At 41.8% G+C, this 19,990-nt stretch overlaps 7 protein-coding genes across 7 annotated transcripts; 4 read left to right on the top strand and 3 right to left on the bottom strand.

Annotated features, from left to right (window-relative positions):
- Positions 1–316: 316 nt before the first annotated feature.
- Positions 317–3,371, top strand: EAE98_002443 (uncharacterized protein; the record flags this gene model as incomplete). Its single annotated transcript, XM_038950063.1, has 12 exons — positions 317–340; positions 415–509; positions 569–827; positions 887–894; positions 944–1,060; positions 1,129–1,551; positions 1,628–1,687; positions 1,772–1,812; positions 1,877–2,060; positions 2,171–2,430; positions 2,547–2,918; positions 3,055–3,371. The coding sequence occupies 12 exons, from the start codon at positions 317–319 to the stop codon at positions 3,369–3,371; spliced, it is 2,160 nt and encodes a 719-aa protein (XP_038813802.1).
- A 370-nt stretch (positions 3,372–3,741) lies between these two features.
- EAE98_002442 (uncharacterized protein) lies at positions 3,742–4,989 on the bottom strand (the record flags this gene model as incomplete). The annotated part of the gene is made up of 2 exons (XM_038950062.1): positions 3,742–3,798; positions 3,886–4,989. 2 exons carry the CDS (start codon positions 4,987–4,989, stop codon positions 3,742–3,744), a joined length of 1,161 nt encoding a protein of 386 aa, XP_038813801.1.
- Positions 4,990–5,561: 572 nt separating this feature from the next.
- Positions 5,562–6,336, bottom strand: EAE98_002441 (uncharacterized protein; the record flags this gene model as incomplete). Its single annotated transcript, XM_038950061.1, has 3 exons — positions 5,562–5,724; positions 5,826–6,216; positions 6,313–6,336. The coding sequence occupies 3 exons, from the start codon at positions 6,334–6,336 to the stop codon at positions 5,609–5,611; spliced, it is 531 nt and encodes a 176-aa protein (XP_038813800.1). The 3' UTR covers positions 5,562–5,608.
- Positions 6,337–6,954: 618 nt separating this feature from the next.
- EAE98_002440 (uncharacterized protein) lies at positions 6,955–8,640 on the bottom strand (the record flags this gene model as incomplete). Its single annotated transcript, XM_038950060.1, has 1 exon — positions 6,955–8,640. The coding sequence occupies one exon, from the start codon at positions 8,638–8,640 to the stop codon at positions 6,955–6,957; it is 1,686 nt and encodes a 561-aa protein (XP_038813799.1).
- Positions 8,641–15,638: 6,998 nt separating this feature from the next.
- On the top strand, positions 15,639–16,091 carry EAE98_002439 (uncharacterized protein; the record flags this gene model as incomplete). Its single annotated transcript, XM_038950059.1, has 1 exon — positions 15,639–16,091. One exon carries the CDS (start codon positions 15,639–15,641, stop codon positions 16,089–16,091), a length of 453 nt encoding a protein of 150 aa, XP_038813798.1.
- A 1,176-nt stretch (positions 16,092–17,267) lies between these two features.
- Positions 17,268–17,762, top strand: EAE98_002438 (uncharacterized protein; the record flags this gene model as incomplete). Its single annotated transcript, XM_038950058.1, has 1 exon — positions 17,268–17,762. The coding sequence occupies one exon, from the start codon at positions 17,268–17,270 to the stop codon at positions 17,760–17,762; it is 495 nt and encodes a 164-aa protein (XP_038813797.1).
- A 580-nt stretch (positions 17,763–18,342) lies between these two features.
- EAE98_002437 (uncharacterized protein) lies at positions 18,343–18,852 on the top strand (the record flags this gene model as incomplete). The annotated part of the gene is made up of 1 exon (XM_038950057.1): positions 18,343–18,852. One exon carries the CDS (start codon positions 18,343–18,345, stop codon positions 18,850–18,852), a length of 510 nt encoding a protein of 169 aa, XP_038813796.1.
- Between the last annotated feature and the right edge of the window lie 1,138 nt (positions 18,853–19,990).

Raw genomic sequence — 19,990 nt, 5'->3', positions numbered from 1 at the left:
GGTAGATTTATGGATCATATAGATTCTTCCGAGAGATGGGACTATCCCATTTGTCGGAAAATCGGCGGCTAGCTTACCCAATTTATTTGATGTTGCAGTGGTGATTACCACAACCCCTGATGTACAGATGCAGCACAGACTACTATAAGCGAGCACTAAGCCAATTGTGATCGCGTTCTCCGGATCTCATTTTTTCCCGACAACCCGAAGCGTCCAGGCTTCAAGTGTGGGATCCACTTTCCTAGGGGTCTTAAAAGTCTAAGTCATCGACAGATGCACATCTTTTGGCCATTGCATGTTAGGACAATTTTTCGACATGTCTCGCCTTCAATATTATTTGGTCAGTGTATTCAATGTTCCCATGATCACGCACCTCTGTCGCCAATGAAATCCTGTATCTGACGTTCAAACTAGATCTTCGGTTTGCTGTTGCAACCAGTGGTTGAATCTCAAATTCTTCTTGGGGCCCCTCAGATTGAGGCTCCAGGAAATTTCTCTACAGCTTGCAAGTACGTTGCTAATATCGAAAACTTGTGGAAGATAATGCTAAATAATTTTCAAAATATAGTGCTACTTTTAGTGAGGACATCGCATGTAACATAACGCTGTATGAAGTCGCACTGGGACAGCTATTTCCCACAGTGGACGACCTTTCTAGCATTTGCACTGAAACCTGCCTAGAAGCGCTTGAGACTTTGCGAGCTCAGCAAATTTTGGATTGTAGCAGTTCCGATTTAGTAGTCACCGCAGGAGAGACATATCCTCCATCTCTCACTACCGATATTCTCTTATTCACATACAACTACACATGTGTACAAGATCCGCATGTATGACCGTAACGTAAGTTTGTTTGTTCTGCATTCTTGACTGACTTTTTTGTGCATAGAACCACAAGTGAATACTGTTTCCCGGACTTTTTCTCATGGAACAATAATACCGAAAGCACAACCTCCACTGAAGTTTGTTCAGATTGCAATCTTCTTATTCAGCAGAGCCAATTAGATTCGCCACTTGGATGGGATGATGAATCCGCTAGCATGTACTCATCACTAACCTCTTCGTGAGTTAGTTCAAATACACAATCACGAATGGAAAAATAAGAAGTCCTACTCACTGACTACTTGACAGCTGCGGAGTGACGAAATATCCAGTTACATCCCCAAATCCATACTCTCTAGGCATCACAAGTACTGTCTCATCAACTGCAAATCCTTCGACTACTACGGCCGCATATTCATGTACATCAATGTATACGATACAAGAAGAAGACACCTGTAGCTCAATCAGCGAATCCCAGCAGGTAGCGACATTCTATCTGATGCAAGCGAATAACCTTCCGGGATACTGCTCAGAGCTTCCAGGTCCAGGGACAAGTTTATGCATCCCACAAAGCTGCAAGCTTTACACAGTGGCAGCAAACGATACTTGCCATGGCATTGTCCAGAGCTACAATATGACATTCTCCAGCACACAGCTAATCTCTTGGAATCCCAACATCAACAAAGGATGTTCAAATCTGAATCAAGTAGAAGGCTTTCAGATTTGCGTAAGGTAAGGACGAATTCTTGTCTCAAAAATCACCCTTCGAGATCAAAAGTTTCCACAATTAATTGACCAAAACATGTAGTTATCCGGGATTATCAACTGCTGCTTCGACGGGGAGCGCAAGCGTCACCACGCCTATAGCGTAAGTCTAGCTAGACCATAACACACTTTTTTCTTGTTTATAATTTTATAAGTGTCACTGACTTCATCGAATACCTACTTACAGTTCGATTCCTACTAATCTAGCGCCGAACACAACGACTGACTGTAAGTTTTCAATCCAGCACTTTTCATCAATTGAGTAAACCAACTGACCGAAGTAATCATTCAGGTGGAGCATATTATCTAGTGTTGGATGGTGACGAATGTGCAAGTATATCGATTGCAATGGGTATCTCCTTGGCTGACTTTTACTTCCTGAATCCCATGGTAAACAGTACATGTGGAAATCTCTGGACTGACACCTACTACTGTGTCAAGGCCGTAGGAAATATCGCGACGTATCCCGGATACGGGTAAGTATTAATCCAGTTAAATTTCCAAGCTCTTCTGGTTTGCTGCAGCTGCTCCTTTTGGAAGTGAATTATTCCGTTCCCTATTTGCTGACAACTTGTTCTGACCGTAGGGGTACAACAACGACAAAAGATCCATGTTCGCAACTCTATGCCCCCGCTAGCTGTTTCGTCACCACATACCCTACCACTACGCCATTTGCTTGGCCAGCAGTGGGCACGATGACTACGACTGCTTTATTGACTAATTATACATCCCTCGCCGATCTTCCACTTGCACCAGGGACTGAAGGATCCTGTCCAAAGTATGCGAAGTACTATGAGAGCTCAACCGATATCAACTCATGTGGTGCCATTGCCTATTTTTACGACGGTGTGCTTTTCATCTCTTTTTACAGTATCATTCTTCAACACATATATCCAATTTGTTGTCTTTATCCCACTAAATGATAAGTACATAATGCTGATGGTTCTTCTTCCTTTGATTAGTTGAAATATCGGATATTGTCGCATGGAATCCGTCTTTAACATATGATGAAAACAACACGACGTCATGTGAGTTTCTTCCTGGCTACCGCTACTGCGTGGCAGGAACCACCACTGGATCGAATGGTACTTCCAGCATTTCGCCCAATGGACTTTGCGGCGCCGAAAATACAAATTATACATGTGAAGGTAGTGCGTTTGGAGATTGTTGCTCGGAATATGGGAATTGTGGTTCGACAAGCGACTTCTGTGGCGTGGGATGCCAATCCTTATTCGGAAGTTGCACCACAGTGTCTGCAACACTTCCAACTGCAACAAATACAGCAACGCCAACTGCCACTCTCTCACCAGATGGTTCATGCGGTGGTGATAATGGTAAGAGTCTAGCATAAAACTCTTCTCCTTCTCTGGACGCTTCTTTGAGATATCTCCCTTCCCCCTCCCCTTTAAAATATATCTTCTGTCATTTATGGTCATTTCTGAAATCTGACGCTAACTTCGGTCGGTGTAGGATATACTTGCGAGTCTCCAAATTGCTGTAGCGAGAGTGGATACTGTGGCAGCACGTCCGACTTTTGTGGTGTAGGTTGCCAGTCTGCCTTTGGCATTTGCTCCACCAGTCCTACTGCGACTACTGGCACAGTGCCGGCGGCACCATCCCAGACCATCTCTTCCAATGGCGGATGTGGTAACGACTACAATGATTGGACTTGCGCTGGATCTGCATTTGGAAATTGTTGCAGTCAATATGGGTTTTGCGGTAGTGAGAGTACATATTGTGACGTTGGCTCAGGTTGTCAAGCAACTTTTGGGGAGTGTACTTCATGAAAAACTCCGAGAGTTCTCCGGATAATTCAAAACTCATATGCGGTTGAGCATGGGTAGGGGGTGGTTATAAGTTATCCTCACAGCTATTGAACATCTGTACCATTTCAGCTGTACGAAATCTGTCTAATTTTTAATCCATTTGACATCATATCAGCTGATACAGCATCTCGATGTCAATTCTCTTAGATTTCTATAAGTTGACACCTCTTTTGATAACTTGCCGACGTATGAAGCATCTTGACCACCTTGTTATCGAACCTCGAAACACTTTTGTAGATTAGAGAAAGTTCAGAAGAAGCCGAACATTATTGTGTTATCATCTTACAAATTGTGTATATGGGAGTGTACTGAATAATCATAGCATGGCTATTTATTTCAATAGCTGTTCCGTGCCCGATCGATAGGCTGGATATGGCGTCTCAGGGCCCTAAACATAAATGTCAGTAATTTATCAAGAATGCGATGATTTGATTTCTCGCGGCTTTAAGGTGCAGGAGATAGAAGGAGCACAAACCACCAACTCAGCAGGGCCTCCTTTGATAGTCAAATATCGCGTTTCCCAATCTTCACTCTTAGACATAAAGCAATAATACAACCAGTCGAATACCTTGGGAAGCGGAATGGTAATTTCTCCTGTGAAGTCGGATGTATCTGCTTGTGGTGTGATCGTTGCTGGGTTATTATGATCGGGATCTACAGCTCGTAAATACAATGCAAACTCCCAGGGATTCCGATCTCCAAGGGGTTTCGGCTTGTATAGTGTCTTCGAAGATATGAAATTGTGATTAAGAACTGCCTCATCCACCACCAAAAAGCAATCCATTGCTATCCCATTAGGAATCTCTTGACGCTCTCTCATCGTTTTGAATCTGTGCCGCAAAGCATCAGTATCAGCTCCGTCCATCACCGGATCAGAAACAAAAATCGATTGACTTGTCACAATCAGGGGACTTGCTCTCTTCCAAGAATCTTTCAGCACGGTGTTTCCAGTCATAGTGTAGATTCCCTTAAAGACACGCCATTTTTCATCTGTTTCCTCACTATAATCGGTCCGAAAAACAACAAACCCCCACTGAGGTAGCTTTGCGGTAATCAACTCTTGCACCCATCTTGGCCGAGAAGCTACGTGTCGCGCGGTCATGGCAGCACGCTGCTGCTCGCGCCGTTGTTTTATGACCGCATCTAAAGCCCTGTTGCGGTTGTAAACCAGACGATGAATCTCATTATCGTAATCATTAGCCAGGAAATCCCGTACTTTTGCGACAAGTTGTTGCTCTTCGTCCACAAGGTTCATAGACCACAGCAAATTTCTTTTGCAGTTAACGCTTTGTTTACCTGGCTCCCACATGACACCAAATAGTATGATGTTGACCTCTTCCTCGGAGAGGGTGTCCGAGCTTGTCATTACTTTATTTTCAAGCTCCGCCATGGTAAGGCCGGTTTTTTCCTTGCAAATTCTATCTTCTTCATCGGGCGGTGGGACACCTAATAACTGATTCTTCTCAGCTCGTGTGACGGATGTAGGATCTTCCAACGTTGCGATACGCTCGTACAATGCCTTGTCCTCGGGTGGCATTCGAAACTTTGAGAGTTGTGAAGAGTCGGCCAAATTAGACATCTTGGATATTTGAGACGAGGTGAATCAAAAGTTGCGGGAATGTTTTTAGAAAGAGCAAGAGAACAGTTGTGCTGTTAACAAGTCCCATGTAACGTAACTTACATAATGTACAAAATACACGATCACGTGTACTTAATACGGGTCCATGATGTGATGTACCTAGGCTGCATGATACACCTTGTACAGCTAACAAGCTGTCTATCATTTGATTGGCCAAATGAAAGAATCTTTGCTAGATACCCACACAACCCATAATCCTTCAAAAATCATTTTTGTCTAATCTTATTTTATAATCATTGAAGTATTGAGAATGAAGACACTCTGATTCACATTAATTAATCGCGCTTTATTAACTGACTAGGTACCAAATATAATATTTATGAACCTTTCCTTCGAAATTCATTCAGTCGTCCATTTCGTTCTCATTATTACTGGTGGTGTTGTTGCAATATTGTTCGGAGACACGACGGTGTATCGTGAATTTGCGCAGACCGCGTACCATGATCACCACAACATGAACCCTTCAGTGAGAATATCAGGATTGAATAATTGCAATTACAAGCCTTAGAGCTCTTTCAACATATGTTATCTAAGAGGCGCCAGAAGAAGTCCCATCTAATCAGACTGTGCTTCCTCCAAGACAATAACGATACCCCGGAGCAAGCACACACGAACTAGTATTTTTGGCATCCAATGTAAGTGATGGATTCCACGCGATGAAATCATGCACATTGACTATTCATCCCCCCAAACAATTCATCAGTAGGTTAAACATAGACATACAATCTCAACGGGGTGGGACATCAGGAACGAAGTGAAGAAATCCATGAACTCACCTTCATAAAAATGCGCAACAAAGAAACATATGTTAATCCTATCCGACTTACCCAAACGGTTCGTGTACCTCTCACAAGATCCAGAAGTACCAGGGGCAAGTGGAAGATCCTTCATTGGTGTAAATTCGGGCTTGTAAGCACGAGTTTTCGTGGGTGTACCGACGGCTGGCCATGTGAATGGCGTGGTGGTTGAGTACGTGGTGACGAAACAGCTAGCGGGTGCTTCGTGTTGGAAACAGGGATGCTTGGTTCTGCTTCTTGTTGTGGTGGATGTCGTGATGGAGAGGTATGTGGTTGTGGTTGTGGTTGTGACGGTGATGGTAGAATGTGAAAGAGGACATTGAGGTGGAGATGCGAGGATGGAGTGGAGGTCTGGGAGGAGTATGTAAAACTATGAGAAGTTTTAGTTGCATCTACTGGATTTTCCAATGTATAGTATAATGATTCGTATGGAATTGTATGAATGACACTAGAAATTTAGACTCACCAATATATATAGAAAGCTAATCATGCTGAACAATTTTCTAATTTTTTTGAGGATGTGTTGGATGGACTGGAAATCGAAGGATGTCCATTCCTTAATAAACAAATTACAAAATCCCAGGAATCTGGATAGACCCATCGCACCGGGAAACTTATCCGTAAACAACACGCTGTAGCCTTCGGGGGACATCTCAAATCATGCTTAGACTCGGAGCGAGCAGTTGTAATGGGGTTAGTGCTCGCTTAGAGTTGTCTGTGCCGCATCTTTACTTCAAAGTCCAGGGGTTGAATACCTAGGTAGTTGCCAACTTTTGCTACAAAACCACAAAAGCGGTATGTTATTCTCGAATTGGAAGACGATTACTCACATGGGAACACCTATGAACTGAAATGCAGTAACAAGTTACAGTTATTAGAAGTGTAAAATGCTATTCGCTATCAATACTCCTGATTATTCACTATGCCACCCAAATATCCATCCATTAGACTACTCCAAGCTGCATCCTTTACTAATTGCAGTTCCAATCCAGTCCAGTTCCCAACTCCTCAATGCATTCGTAAACCGGCCTGCGGTTTTCTATTTTATTTTCTTCCCTTTACTTTCCCCTCATCTCCATCCTTCTATTCCACGACCACCACCACCAACCTAATACCTCACACCCCTCTTCCCCAACTCCTTCCTCCCCACACCTTCCTCTGGCCAAACCCACCCACGACCCCTCTTCGCCTCTCTCTTCTCCGCCAACTGCGGTTCCGGAATCCAATCATCCTTTGGCAAAATCTTCCTCCTCGTCCCCTCAGCCGGTGCTCCAATCTCCGTCTTCCACGTCATCTGACCAGGCAAAATCTCATCTCTCGCAAGCATATGCAAATACCAAAGCGCCATCAACGCCGTCATATTCTCCAACTTATCCTCCTCGAAAGAATTCTCCACCTCGGAAAATGCAGAAGTAGAACTGGCATGCGCAGCAAGCTGAATCGTCTGAACCTCCAGATATCCAAAATGCGGCACGGACTCGGATCCGTTGCGTACGACGACAAGTTCGATTTCTGTCATGATAAATCCATAGCGACATCCGTGTTCGCGCATGCATTTGTGTAGATGCGCGAGGCCCCGGAGATATTCCACTTTGCGATGGTTGCCCTCGACGCGCATACCGGTATTCCAGCGGTCAAAGGATTTGACTAATCCGACGACGCGACCGAGGCCTCGTCCGTAGATTAGTTGGGAGTTGTCGTCGGTGTAGTTGGAGATGAAAGATGGATCGCCGGATTTTTGTCCCATGGCTGTTGATGCACGCATCATGAGATGACGGGTTCCTTGGGAGATGGAAAGTGCGTGGTTGAGTTTTTTAGCGTAGAATTGGGTGTAGATGTTTTGCAATTCGTGTTCATTCTCGGGATTGTTGCAAGCGCGCGATGGTTGTTGGAAAATGTTGGATGGGAGACCGAGGTTCAGTAGATCGCGAAAACCGGGGATGGAGGAAATAGTGGTAGTGTTGAAGGAGGTCCAGGGTCGGATTTGTCGGATATCCCACCAGAAATGCTTGGCGTTTGTGTCGCGGACATGGATGTTAAGTTGACGGACGAGAGCTGGAGCGGGGTTGGGTGAGGTGAGGTAGGTGGCGAGGTTGGATATTGAATTATCGGAGATATGGATGGTTTGAATGTCGTCTATGCTGCTCATTTGAGCAAGGGGAGATGGCTCACGTGCAGGAGTTGGGTATCGTTCATGTGGTTGTGGTGAATATGATTCCATGACTGACATATTTGGAGATTGTTGGATATAGTTTGGCATTTGACGATAAGTTGGGAATCCATATTTGCCGAGTGTTTGACCATCAAGACTGGAGCTTGAGGAACGTCTGTGTTGCTGACTTTCAACTGATTGAACAGCGTGCATTGGTGAACAAAGAGTGGACATTGGACGGGTATTCGAGGGGAATATATCAGAGTTAAACACGATTGTCTCGGGATTCGTGTAACTCCTATTATGAGTAGGTTTGAATGCACGGCTAGCAGCATTCTTTTTTGATGTTTTGGTTACTCTCAATCCAGTTGAGGGCGAAGCGTTGATTTCCTGATCTTGTGGACGAATCTTAGGTAGGAGAAGTGGGCCATGTTGTCTGATTGGTGATCTAGCCGGAGTAGTCATCTGGGTACTTGAGATGCTGATAGAATCGGATGGAGATGAATCTCGAGAATAAATTGACACTTGCGAACCTGATCGAGAATGGCCAAGTCTGAAAGGAGCACTGATTAAAGGCTCCTCAAATGTGAATTGTGGTGGAGTAGTTGGCTCAAATGAGAACGAAGAATAATCAAATGACATGTCTGCTACCGGACTGCATACATAAAAATGTTAATCAATGTCATTGTGGTATAAATTTATTAGCAATGTCAGGTGCTTGACTTACGCAAAAATATGAGTAGGGTGGTGGTGAGCGGTAGGTGGTCTGTGTCTATGAAGAAAACACTATATTAAAGTTCTGATGAAGGAGCCGGCTCCAGATATTTCGATTGCTTCAAGATCAACTGAAGAATATTAAAAGGTATGGTATGATGATATGACGATGAGCACAGCTCTTCTAAAAAGATTGATGACAGAAGAGATGTCTAATGCGAATGAATGAAGAACGAAAGAAAGAGTATGAGATGAGACTGAATAACTAAAAAAGAGATGTGAGGTGACAACCACCAGTACTTATCCTCGTTGAAATTGAGTAGAAGGGTAGTATCCAATACCTAGATCACTTCATGGATCGACTTGATGTCCGGACAGGGGTATCAAGAAAAAAATGTAAATAATCCGAAACGCGGAGAAATGTAGTTAGACGAGACTGAAAATACACAAAGTGGATATGATACTGTTTCTTGGTCAAGAAGATGAGGCCATATGGTTCGTTCTTCAGCAGCCGCCGGATAAAATATAATCTCAATTAGGTTAAGTATATGAAGCACTAATGTAATGCAGTGCAATGTTAAAATGACTCATTTTTAGACTATTCAACCTGACCCATGAACGCCAAGTTTTTGACAGTGGATCCGGGGAGATGGTATTTTACATGGGAATTTGATAGTTCTTGCTGAGAAATCAGGAAAGAATCCAATCAAAATCGATTATCACAAATCGAATCAGATTGGAGGCGCTGATTGTGAAGTAAGCAAAAAGACGCGTTCGGGTAATTACATTTTAGGATACTATGTACCTGGGTACGTACCATGAACACCAAAACCCACGATATCGCGTACAACATCGCGAAATTTCTCCAAGCGCTCGCGTTACCAAAATCAACAAGTCAATATTGCACAACATCAAGTATAGGTAGGGTATAGGTAGTCGTACAAAACAACGGCAACGGCATTGAACAATAATTTCATTAGGTACCACTACTTGAAGACGTACCTAAGAATAATTTGTCGCCTTATTGGTTAACCAGCGCTTGCTTAATGAAACTTTTTTTAGCTTTTGCGACATACGACTGGCCAAATTGTCGACCCATCAAACTTCGGTGAATCGGAATCGATTTTTTCAATAAGCAATAGTTCAACTCAGTTGTGGAGTACAAATTGAAACTATTCCCAATTTCGATCACACTATTCAAGTACCGCGACCGGCAGACGCTTTTGCTAACAAATTTACACAGCCGACCACCAAGCGCCCGAGTAACATTATGCTTTATTCAAATGAGACTGCTCAAAGTAAAGAAATGTCACGTTAATCCAAAATCGGGTTTGAAGAAATGGAGACTGGCGGTTACGTGTCAGGGTCGTGTTGACGACGTAACCTCTTCTTGAAGATCATTGGTAAAGGAGCACACGCCAATAAGCGAATGATCTCCGAATTATCCCTGCCTTTTCTCTCGACGCGCCGCATACCTGCCTAGGTATGCAGGGTATGGCTGTACATGGGTTGTAGACGAATCAATTGGATCTTGATAGATTGGGTTGAATTATTGGATGTCGTTCGATTTTTATATCTTGGAATTTTGATGGGAGTGATGCGATGTATCATTCCGAGAATCAGTCAAGATGTTCATCTTGTTTCATGATCTACGTTTCACAGTTTCAGGAAGGAAAACTCTGACTCATTATTAACTGTACAATTCAGAGAAGCAGGACCCATGGAACAGAGATCGGATGGAGAAATCCACTATCCGTATCTGATAAGCAGTGGTATGATATCGTCATATCTTTTATCAGACGAAAGATACCCCAAGTCCAGAGGAAGGTAGGAGCTCACTAGAATCCGATGATGACAACCCATAAAACGTAAACGGTATTTGTCAGATTGAAATTCATGCCTTTAAGCTTCGGCCTCAAGAACAGGTCTACCTAAGATTAGCTTTCTTCATACTTCAAATTGAGACGTCTCGTAATTTTCAAGACCAGAGGTTGAGACAGTACGTACTATTCGAAATGCCGTTGTGGGATTTGATATTTCCCATGACTTAATTTGTACGATCAGGTAGTATTTTCTTCTCGGATAGCTCGCCTGAACTATCTAAAAATGGAATTCTGGAGTTCGGAAAGACCTAAAGCGCTTAGACTGCACTAAGGTCCAAGATAGATAGAGCGGGTTCACGATAACGGTCGTAGGATTGATTATCGTTCATTCTCGTACCCTTGAAGGGCTGAACGAGGGAACGAGAACGACAGGTGTTTCGTGGGGTTTTCGTTTGCTTGATTAGGAATGATTGATTGGTTGGCTGTTTCGTTTGACTTCGGGACTTTTATCCGATGATTCAAATTTCAATGGAGAGAGTGGATCACGTGCGTAATCTACAATCGCTTGTATCTTTTCTCCGCTCGGCAACTTTAATTTGTGAGAGAGTCCACTTCATTTTCCTCCGGGCGGCTACGAAATTAAAAATACACTGGGAAACTCATGAGCGGAGACTAATGTGGACACTGTTTATGCGGATCGTTGAAGAACTTTAGTTTAAGTTTTCTATCTTGGGAATATTGATCAAGGATCAAATATTGAACTATCTTTGGCTTTTGAGCCCCAGGGTTACATTTCAATAAGCGTGTCTTCCACGTGATCGAATGATTACGACACAAGTCCGTTTTGTTTTGCGCGTACATGTATCGTCTTCGTTCCTTCCTTCTCTGTATCTCAATCCACAATTTGCCCGTGTCTTTGAAATCCTTCCGATTTCTTATCCCGATCATCACTCTTACGTGCTTGGCAGATTGATTGCCAATCTCAGCTGCTCGACGATCACTGCGGTTTCGAAAGGCCTCAAACTGGCTGATGCGTTCGGGTGATATGTCTTGAAATGTCCACGAAATTGAGCAGTGTTCGAAACTTGGTCCCTACCGCCGTCCAGAGTTGCGGCGGTTATGTCTATTGCGCTCAGACTTTCGTGTGGCCCGGTAGATGAGGAGGGGAAGACATCGAAGGATTTGATTAGGACTTTTATCTTTATTCTATGCTTTCACTTATTTATCTATCGATTTGTTGATGTTTAGTACTGAGATTGATCCTTTTCACTCTCGTACCACTTTCAGCTGAAATCATGATTGATTAGAACCCGCCATTTTATATTGCTTCAGCCGCAATTCACTAATTTCTCGAAGAGAAAAATATCTTTTTGTTGCATATCTTCGCTATTTATTTCTCCTTTCACTTTTGAATGCAGCTTTGTTGCACATCTCCGCTATTTTTACTCTTTTCAATATTGGATGCAGTTTTGTTTTATAAATTCGCTCCTTACTTCCATGAGATAACTAGTATTGTTGGCCATGCTGGAGCTTCGCTATTTATTTCCGATGTCGAGAACACTCCCCAATCTTCTTTTTTGATAACACCCCTCATGTTTTCTCTATAAAGATTAATTTTGCATACGGGTCCTCTCAGCGAGTGTGTGTTCTGACTCTCGTCGAAATTATATTTGCAACATCGCAGACTTGAGGTCAAATCATCCACAATGCTCCAATCACTCGAGCGTGGAATCGACAAATAACGTTACATTAGTCCAAGACTATATGGTACAGTAAAAGTTTTAGTCCTCACCAAGTCGAATTCTACAAAACTCGCATTGTAGTATGCATTGAGTATCTGCTTGATTGAAAAATAGCCGCTGATTCCTAGGAAATTACCATCTTTCAGTTGTCTCTGTGTCCTAACCTCAATGGTATGATCAGTCGATATGCAGGTTGATACTGGTAGGTGAAGCCATTCTCTAGAGTAATCTGCAAATGCTAATTGCATTAGGATATCCCAATATTTCATCATTTTTCTATGCCGACAATATCCGCTCTTGCTCTCTTTCGTCGAGAGAGAGGTCCTCAAATCGTCGGTGCTTGCTACATCCCATCACAGCTGACCATTCCTCGACTTGTGGGACCAGTTGACCTTATACCACTTTGATTAACGTTCTTAACTTGGGAGGCCTAGTTGCAAGGACAAAACACGGTAAAGAGTTATGGGAGTTGGAAAAACAAAGGCATGACCGCAGGCTCAATGGAAATGATACTTTTGAGGGGTTATGAAACTATCGGATAGTAAGGTCAAGGTGAGCTGATTCCATCTGAGTATTCTAGCAAAATTGAAAAGCTACGATGCGTTTGGTTTTTTGCTCAGATATTTCTTGAACACTTTCCATTATTCTCAGACGCAAACAAAAGAAAATAGGCGAAACTTACGATTCAATACTAAGCCCGGTGATTTGTGTGATAGGATTTACTTTACGAGCTGATGGACTGTAACACATTTGGGGTAGCTTTCGACATCGGCGCTATTTTTTATGGCTTCTCAGATATTATTCTCAATCAGCAATCGAGTTTATTAATATGGAAACTTATTCTCAACTCTTTGTAAGTAGGAATATCGAAAGAGTCTCCAAGTTTTTTTTGGTGAAATTCTCAACAGTATAAGTGTGCAATTAGCAACTTTTCTCGCCGCGTTCCTGACCTGCTACTATATCGAGGCTGCATTATTGACTCCGCACCGTCATGCACAATCCTATTCCCTGATCCCAAAACCATGATTCTGTGGAATTTGATTGGATTATTTCCAGAATTTCCTAGATGTAGGCCCAATCCTCGCGTTGAACGGATCTTTGAAGCGCCACTCTATTTCTTACACAAGCAGCTTTGTAGCACCAATCAGCTCATCATTCTATCTATATAAATAGATCTATGAGAGCTTATGTTCAACAAATAATACAGATCCAGACCACCTCTAAGTAGGTATTTTTGCACGACAATAAATTTCACTGTCGTGTTTTTGTGCTTGAATCCACTTTACCGATTCCCCTCCCCCCCATCTTGCTCAATCAAGTACTCTGTGCGATTTCGGTATTAAAATTGATCAGCTGATTAGTTTACCATTCGTCTAGTGCAACAAACCAGTCACAAACTTTGTGAGGTCCAATTAGAATTTCCCCCACAAAGTGCAGATTACAGTATGATCATATTGGAGTTTCTTTCGATCAATTCGATAGAAGAATCGAGATCTCAAGGTACTCTTTTGAGTGGAATAGATTTAGGAAGATTTAACGTAAGATTACATCGAGCAGTTATAGTGTATTGTGCCAATCGATCTAATAGGCACTGTTTCAGACTTTTCGTGCCATTGAGAGATGTTTGGCAGTCCATCGGGTGCCTATTGTTTTGGTGATTTTGGAGTGTCTCCACAGCTCAACACAGGCTTGAACACGGGGAAGAGCACTAAGAGCTGGGATAAAACATCTGTTCCGGAACGTAAACTTTCGTGCTGGGATTCGGCACAATGCTCGCGGAGCGAGGTGGTTCGCTCAAAATCTCAGCGGCAGCTTTCGCGACAACATCAGTATCTGCGAGTACAACATCAGGATCCTCAAAAAGATCTCAAACTTTACAAAATTCACTTCTAAAACCGCATTGACATCTTCTTCATCCGCAACAACAACTTCATTTGCCGCAAAAGCTTCCAGCTCAACCTCCACAATAGTCGGTGTAGCAGTCGGCATTCTTCTCGGCCCTGTTATCATAGCAGCTCTCTGTCCCCTCTATCTTTAACCCCAAAAGCGAAAGAAACTCCGGACTAAAAAACTTGAGATGAATAGATTATATGATAATGGCACGTTTAGTCATGGAATTAATTCATTGATAGCTTTCAATTCATCAGGTTGAAAATACCATGTGTCAAATGTGCAGATGGAGCCGATGAGAAGTTGTGGGGAAATTCAGGCACAGGTGCTGCAGTGTGAGTTAGGGCTGAGGGGGAAACAGTATGATTTGGGAAATAGGTATTGGGTAGGGAATTTAGATCTGGGAGGGTGGATGGTTTGTAATGACATTATGCGAACTCGGAATTCTGGGGATTTTCGGAGACACAGAAAGCCAGCATCATTCGGCAATCATTAGATGCAAGACTGAGAGGGGTAAAACTGGGACATGCCACTATAACAACACAGCGATAATCAAGGCTGGGATATGCTTTCGATATCTAATTTTTCTTCATCAAGCCTCAACTTCACTTGTTCTGTTTCAATCGATTAAAACTGGACCACATCTTTATCCCTAAGTTTGAGATGAATATAATTTAGTGTCCAATTGATGCTCGCAAGATTGATTATACTAGTTTGCACTAATCGGGATTATCCGTAAGCCAAGAAATTGTTAGCGCGCCCCACTTAATGTAGAAATTTGCTTGGTCTCGGTACTTGAGTCTGGGCATCGAGGGTCGGATCTCTCGGTTGCCAAAGCGCAAAAGGATGCGAGATTGACGTCAAAGCCAAGATTTTTAGGGTTTTTGTACCGAGGAAAATATTGAAAGTGGTTTCGTCTGGAGAATTGGCTGGGAGTTGAATCATTTCCAAAAGGAATGAGCATATCAGTGGGACTAGTTTGAGTCTTTTTGAATCGTCGTGCTTTTTTTCAGAGATGAAAAGCTCTTTCAAGAAAACAAATCAAGAGTTTGTCCTTGTCTAAAAAATAATTTCACGAAGAAGAATGAGCGAAAGCTAGGTATCTAATACAAGACAAACCGTTGTTAAATGATCTTAAACCGCTTCTTTTGTCATCTTTACTCATATGAGAGTGACAAGGGGGCTTTTGAGAATGTTACACCCTATAAACAAACCACAAACTCTTACATTGTAAGTTCAAAATCTCAAAAATAATCGTGATGACTCCATTCTAATTAGCAATCATCTCAACCTTTACATCTCTCGCTTAATGTTTTCATCTACATACCTGTAGACTCGCAATGATTAATCCTCTTCACAATTGGACCCAAGCACAGTAATCATATCAATATGGGAAACAGTAACAAGACTGACCCATTAAATGATATATATATGATGAGGTCAGTTCCTCTACGACGTGTACTCCGATTTCATGAACATTGATTTCGAGTTAAATGGTAGCTGGAGATCTGATGTCATAAATACTGCCTTACAAAATATACAGAAATACCCAAAGACTGTAAGAATAATTTTCCAGATTAACTTTGAGGATCACAGTACTTTTACAACGAATGAGCAGACTACCATCAGAAATCGTATCACAGAGATCTCTCGAAGCATCAGCCGTTTGATTGTTGACAGGGAAGGAGGGGTGGATAAATTCGATATGGTCGAAGTAATCTTTCATATGCCTCGCTTCAGTACTCGGCAACTCAATTGTGGCTCTACCTTTCCACTTTTGATACCATACTGGAGTCTCACGTACACATATGAGGAGAGTAATTCTACGGGTCGTTACAACTACGGTGTAGGTGGTCGATGGGCGGATGTTGAAAAGGAGATCGATAAGCATGCTCATGAGAGGCAGTTGCCGAATGATGGATAGGAGGGGATAGGATTATTATCCACTTGTTAATTTTTCAAGATTCTGGGCACGTAGCTTGGGAGTGGTGTTGAGATAGAGGAGAATAGGATTGATTTATGGGAGAGTTTAATGTCGTTTAACGATGTGTTTTATGCTTTGGTTCTGTAGCTTCAATAATAATGGTAACATTACGGAATTCCGTACCGAGACTTTAAGATTCTGTCGTAATAATATATCACAAACTATGGACGTGAACCGCTGATTTGATATCGTATAGAAAATGCCGTGAGTTTCTATGGTGAATCGCGGATTTTTGACACTCCTGTAGAATGAATGCATCGCCTACTTGCGCACTTGTCTTTTATCTCGTTTGATCTATATTCATCACTCTGTCATAATGAAAAATAATCCTTACCTACAGAACGGAATAGTAAGAAAAGAACTTTTAACTTTTGATAGAATTGATTTTGCTGGAAAGTTTGCAAATCTTGCTGGTGCCGAATAGGAGAAGCTGTGAGTGATGAAGATTGGGGGGTTTCGATTCTCTGGGTCAGATCGCATCTTGGGGATGAATAGGATAATATGGATCAACTTCAGCTGGATAACTAAAAATCTAATGATATGTGTACCTATACTTTGGATATCTTGGCAATTGTGATGATAATGTTATAATTCAGAGATGATCATACAGTTTCTTGGGTATTAGATCTCTAAATGACATTATGTTGATTCATCTTTCTATACCTCAACCTTGGTGTTGTTGCATTAGCACTCGTCGATACTATCATAATAAGATATGAAGTTTGATAGAAGACTGTGCTACAAAACCGGAATTGCTAATGATATTATAGATTATCCAGAAAAGACACTATTTTATGAATTCAACCGCGTTTGCACCCTTGATCACAGGTCTCTTGTTTGAAGTGAAGATACTGGCATGATTACTGTAATTTCTCATTGACAAATAGTTTGCCTCTATACCTTTGACATTTTACATCATTCTTTACAATATGCAGTCAGTTTTTTGACCTCACAAACACCTTCCTCCCAAAAAGTCATGTGTCCATACAGCAAACAATCCATTCACGAACATATAACAAGAGCTCAGTTTCTCTCTCTATTCTCCATCAGCATCTCTGCCAGGAGCAAACCGTTTCTTCGCACAGATTCACAATTTCTAGTCTATCTAATTCAATGATGACAGCTCAACCTCAACAAGCGAACAATATGGCTGCATACATTCCGAATCATCCAGAACTGCAATACACAGGAGTCCACCCAAATAGAATGTTGGTGATTAATTTTAGACGGAATGGTGGAGACGATATCCTTGATCTCATCAAGCAGTATACTCTCCTAACTGAAAGACTAGTCCTCTACATCGATTTTACTCAGCCTAGTACTTTGACACCAGCAGAACAAGCCGCAATTAAACGGCGCATTATCAAAATTCGTGATGCCATCAACTACGTTGCCCCCGGTGCACTATTTACATCGAATAAGATTTTAACTGTGCAAGTGTTGGTCAACATGAGCCAATTTAGCACTTGGCGGCTTAAGAGCTGTGCCGGTCTCGCTGAATTGGTCCCGAAGTGGGATCTCAGATGGCAAATCAATGGTGGAGCTACGAGAACTTGTTACAGAAGCGAGTTTGGCGAGGTGGTTGATTTGGAACAAATCATCATCAACTAGGTATGCTCATAGAAAGGTTCTGCACAATGATGGTTAGAAGCATACTGATGGTAATGCTATGAATACTCAAACTTTTGAAATTTCAACGTTTCAGTTACATAGCATGAGCATAAGACAAGGATAGATTAGGTTTTGCTAAAGAGTTTAATATTAACTGATATTTGTATCTTCCATGTCTTGGTATTTTGTGGTTACAATAATTATTTTAAACAATTCAAAGAAATTGGTAATGATTCATAGATTAATGATATTATAAATTATTCTAAAAACCCACTTTTTTATGATTTCAATTTCTTTTATACTCTTAATCAAAAGTGTCTTGTTTGAAGTAACAAATAGATTGCTTTTCTATTTCCGATTTTGATATCAGTTTCTATGATATTCAGTGTCATTCCTTTGATTTACTTCACAAACACCAATACTTCCAACAGTCATATCTGCATAAAGCAAATAACAGCAAACAATTCATTTACAGATATGTATAATAAGAGCTCAGCTTCCTTCCATCCCATTTTTATTTATGTGTTAATTATAGATAAGACTACAAATTCAAATTGTCAGTCACTTTGATCTCTTCACAATGTCTAATTCTCATCAGACAACTCATTTTCCTTCAGGGTTGCAGTACAATGACACCAAAAACATTTTAAATATCACTTTTAACAGGAATAATAAAAACGACATTGCCCCAAGAATCCTGGAATACGTCCACAAAGCCATTCGCGTCAGCATCGACATCCAATTTCCTCATCCAAGTACTGTGAGCGAAACAGGTAGAATCATTATTCGAAAGCGCATCGAGGATATTCTTGGCGCCATCAATAAGGAGCAATTTCCAAACGGCGCAAAGAATAGTATCAGGTTCGTTGACGTCTCAATCACCTTGAGTACATTCGACCTCGACCAGCTTCTCTGTTGTACTACCTTCAAAAATCTGAATCCTGAATGGAATCTCAGATATCGCGTAGGTACTGGGGGATGGGTTGATGAGTTTGACTGCAAGTGGAACAGTGATCTCAGAAAACAGTTTATTCAGCATGCCAGCGATCTTTGCCATGTTACTGCCGGCGCAGCCGAAGCTACTGGATAAAAAGTTACTTGGGGTTTCGCGAGGATGATCAGCGGCTCTGTCGGTGAACCTTCATCATCACCCCATTAAAATAGTTTGGAAGTGGAAATGGAATAAATATGGATCGGATTTAGCTGGGTGATTTAATACTGGTTTATTGGTTGATAGGTGTATTGTTCACGTCTTGGTATTTTAGTTGCGATGGTTATGTTAAGACAACTCAGAAATACTCACACTTGCTCCCGTACTGGATCTTGAAATGAGAGTATGGTGGCTTGTCCTACTGTCTACTCGGATTTGATCGTACTTTCACGAAAGTCACAGACTCACAATTCCTCGAGTGTATCTTATTTTATGATGTGATATTCTTCTGCGAGTCAATAGTATGTGTTGGTATCAACTTGGTCGATTAGTGTAAAGTACTTTAGTCTATTAAAGTTGTATTCGTTCTTGATCATTATTATCGATGGGAAGCTAGTATTTAATATGGTAGAAGTGCTAGCGCTAGTGTATACGCCAGTGCAATACAGTGCCCTCTTTTGATCACATGATCGATATCCCGACAGTATGAGATAGCTAACTATATAAGTAGAATTGAGGCGTGACAATATGATTTTACTATTTCTAGAGTCGTTATTGCACGGCAAATGAAGTTCCTGGCACTTACTGGATTGAGCGGATTTGAATGTACATTTGAGGAGAGTGAGGAGGAGAGCCGTATGTGGAGGCTTAAAAAACGGAACTAACATCCCCTGGCACTTAAGCTGGAGCAAATAGAAATACAGTTGGGGAAAACACATGAATGTTATCGATGAAGGCTCGACTCGCGTAGTCAGAAACTGAGGTAGAAAGCCGAAAAAGTGGAAGGGCACTAGAGTAGATGCGCGAGATAGTTGAGGATTCCAGCTGTTTTTACGTCGGAAGGATATAGTGTAGTTAACCTTAAAGTAGCAGACATGAAGTGTATGTTGTGGATAGTATTCAATGGAAGTTCGAATAGATATGAGGCATAAAAATCCGTGTTGGATAGACTTAGAAAGGTAGGGTTAGAATGGTATGGTATTATGTTGTCTGCCCTCTTCGTACGATGAGGGCATAGCTATGCTATATACATGTTCTACCTCATATACGCACTTCATGCGGCGGTGAGGGGTTAGCA

Source organism: Botrytis deweyae (assembly GCF_014898535.1).
Source record: "Botrytis deweyae strain B1 chromosome Unknown BDEW_004, whole genome shotgun sequence".
Classification (NCBI taxonomy): Eukaryota; Fungi; Ascomycota; class Leotiomycetes; order Helotiales; family Sclerotiniaceae; genus Botrytis; species Botrytis deweyae.
The sequence above is the reverse complement of the archived record's forward strand: the minus strand, read 5'-3'. Positions and strand labels throughout refer to the sequence as shown.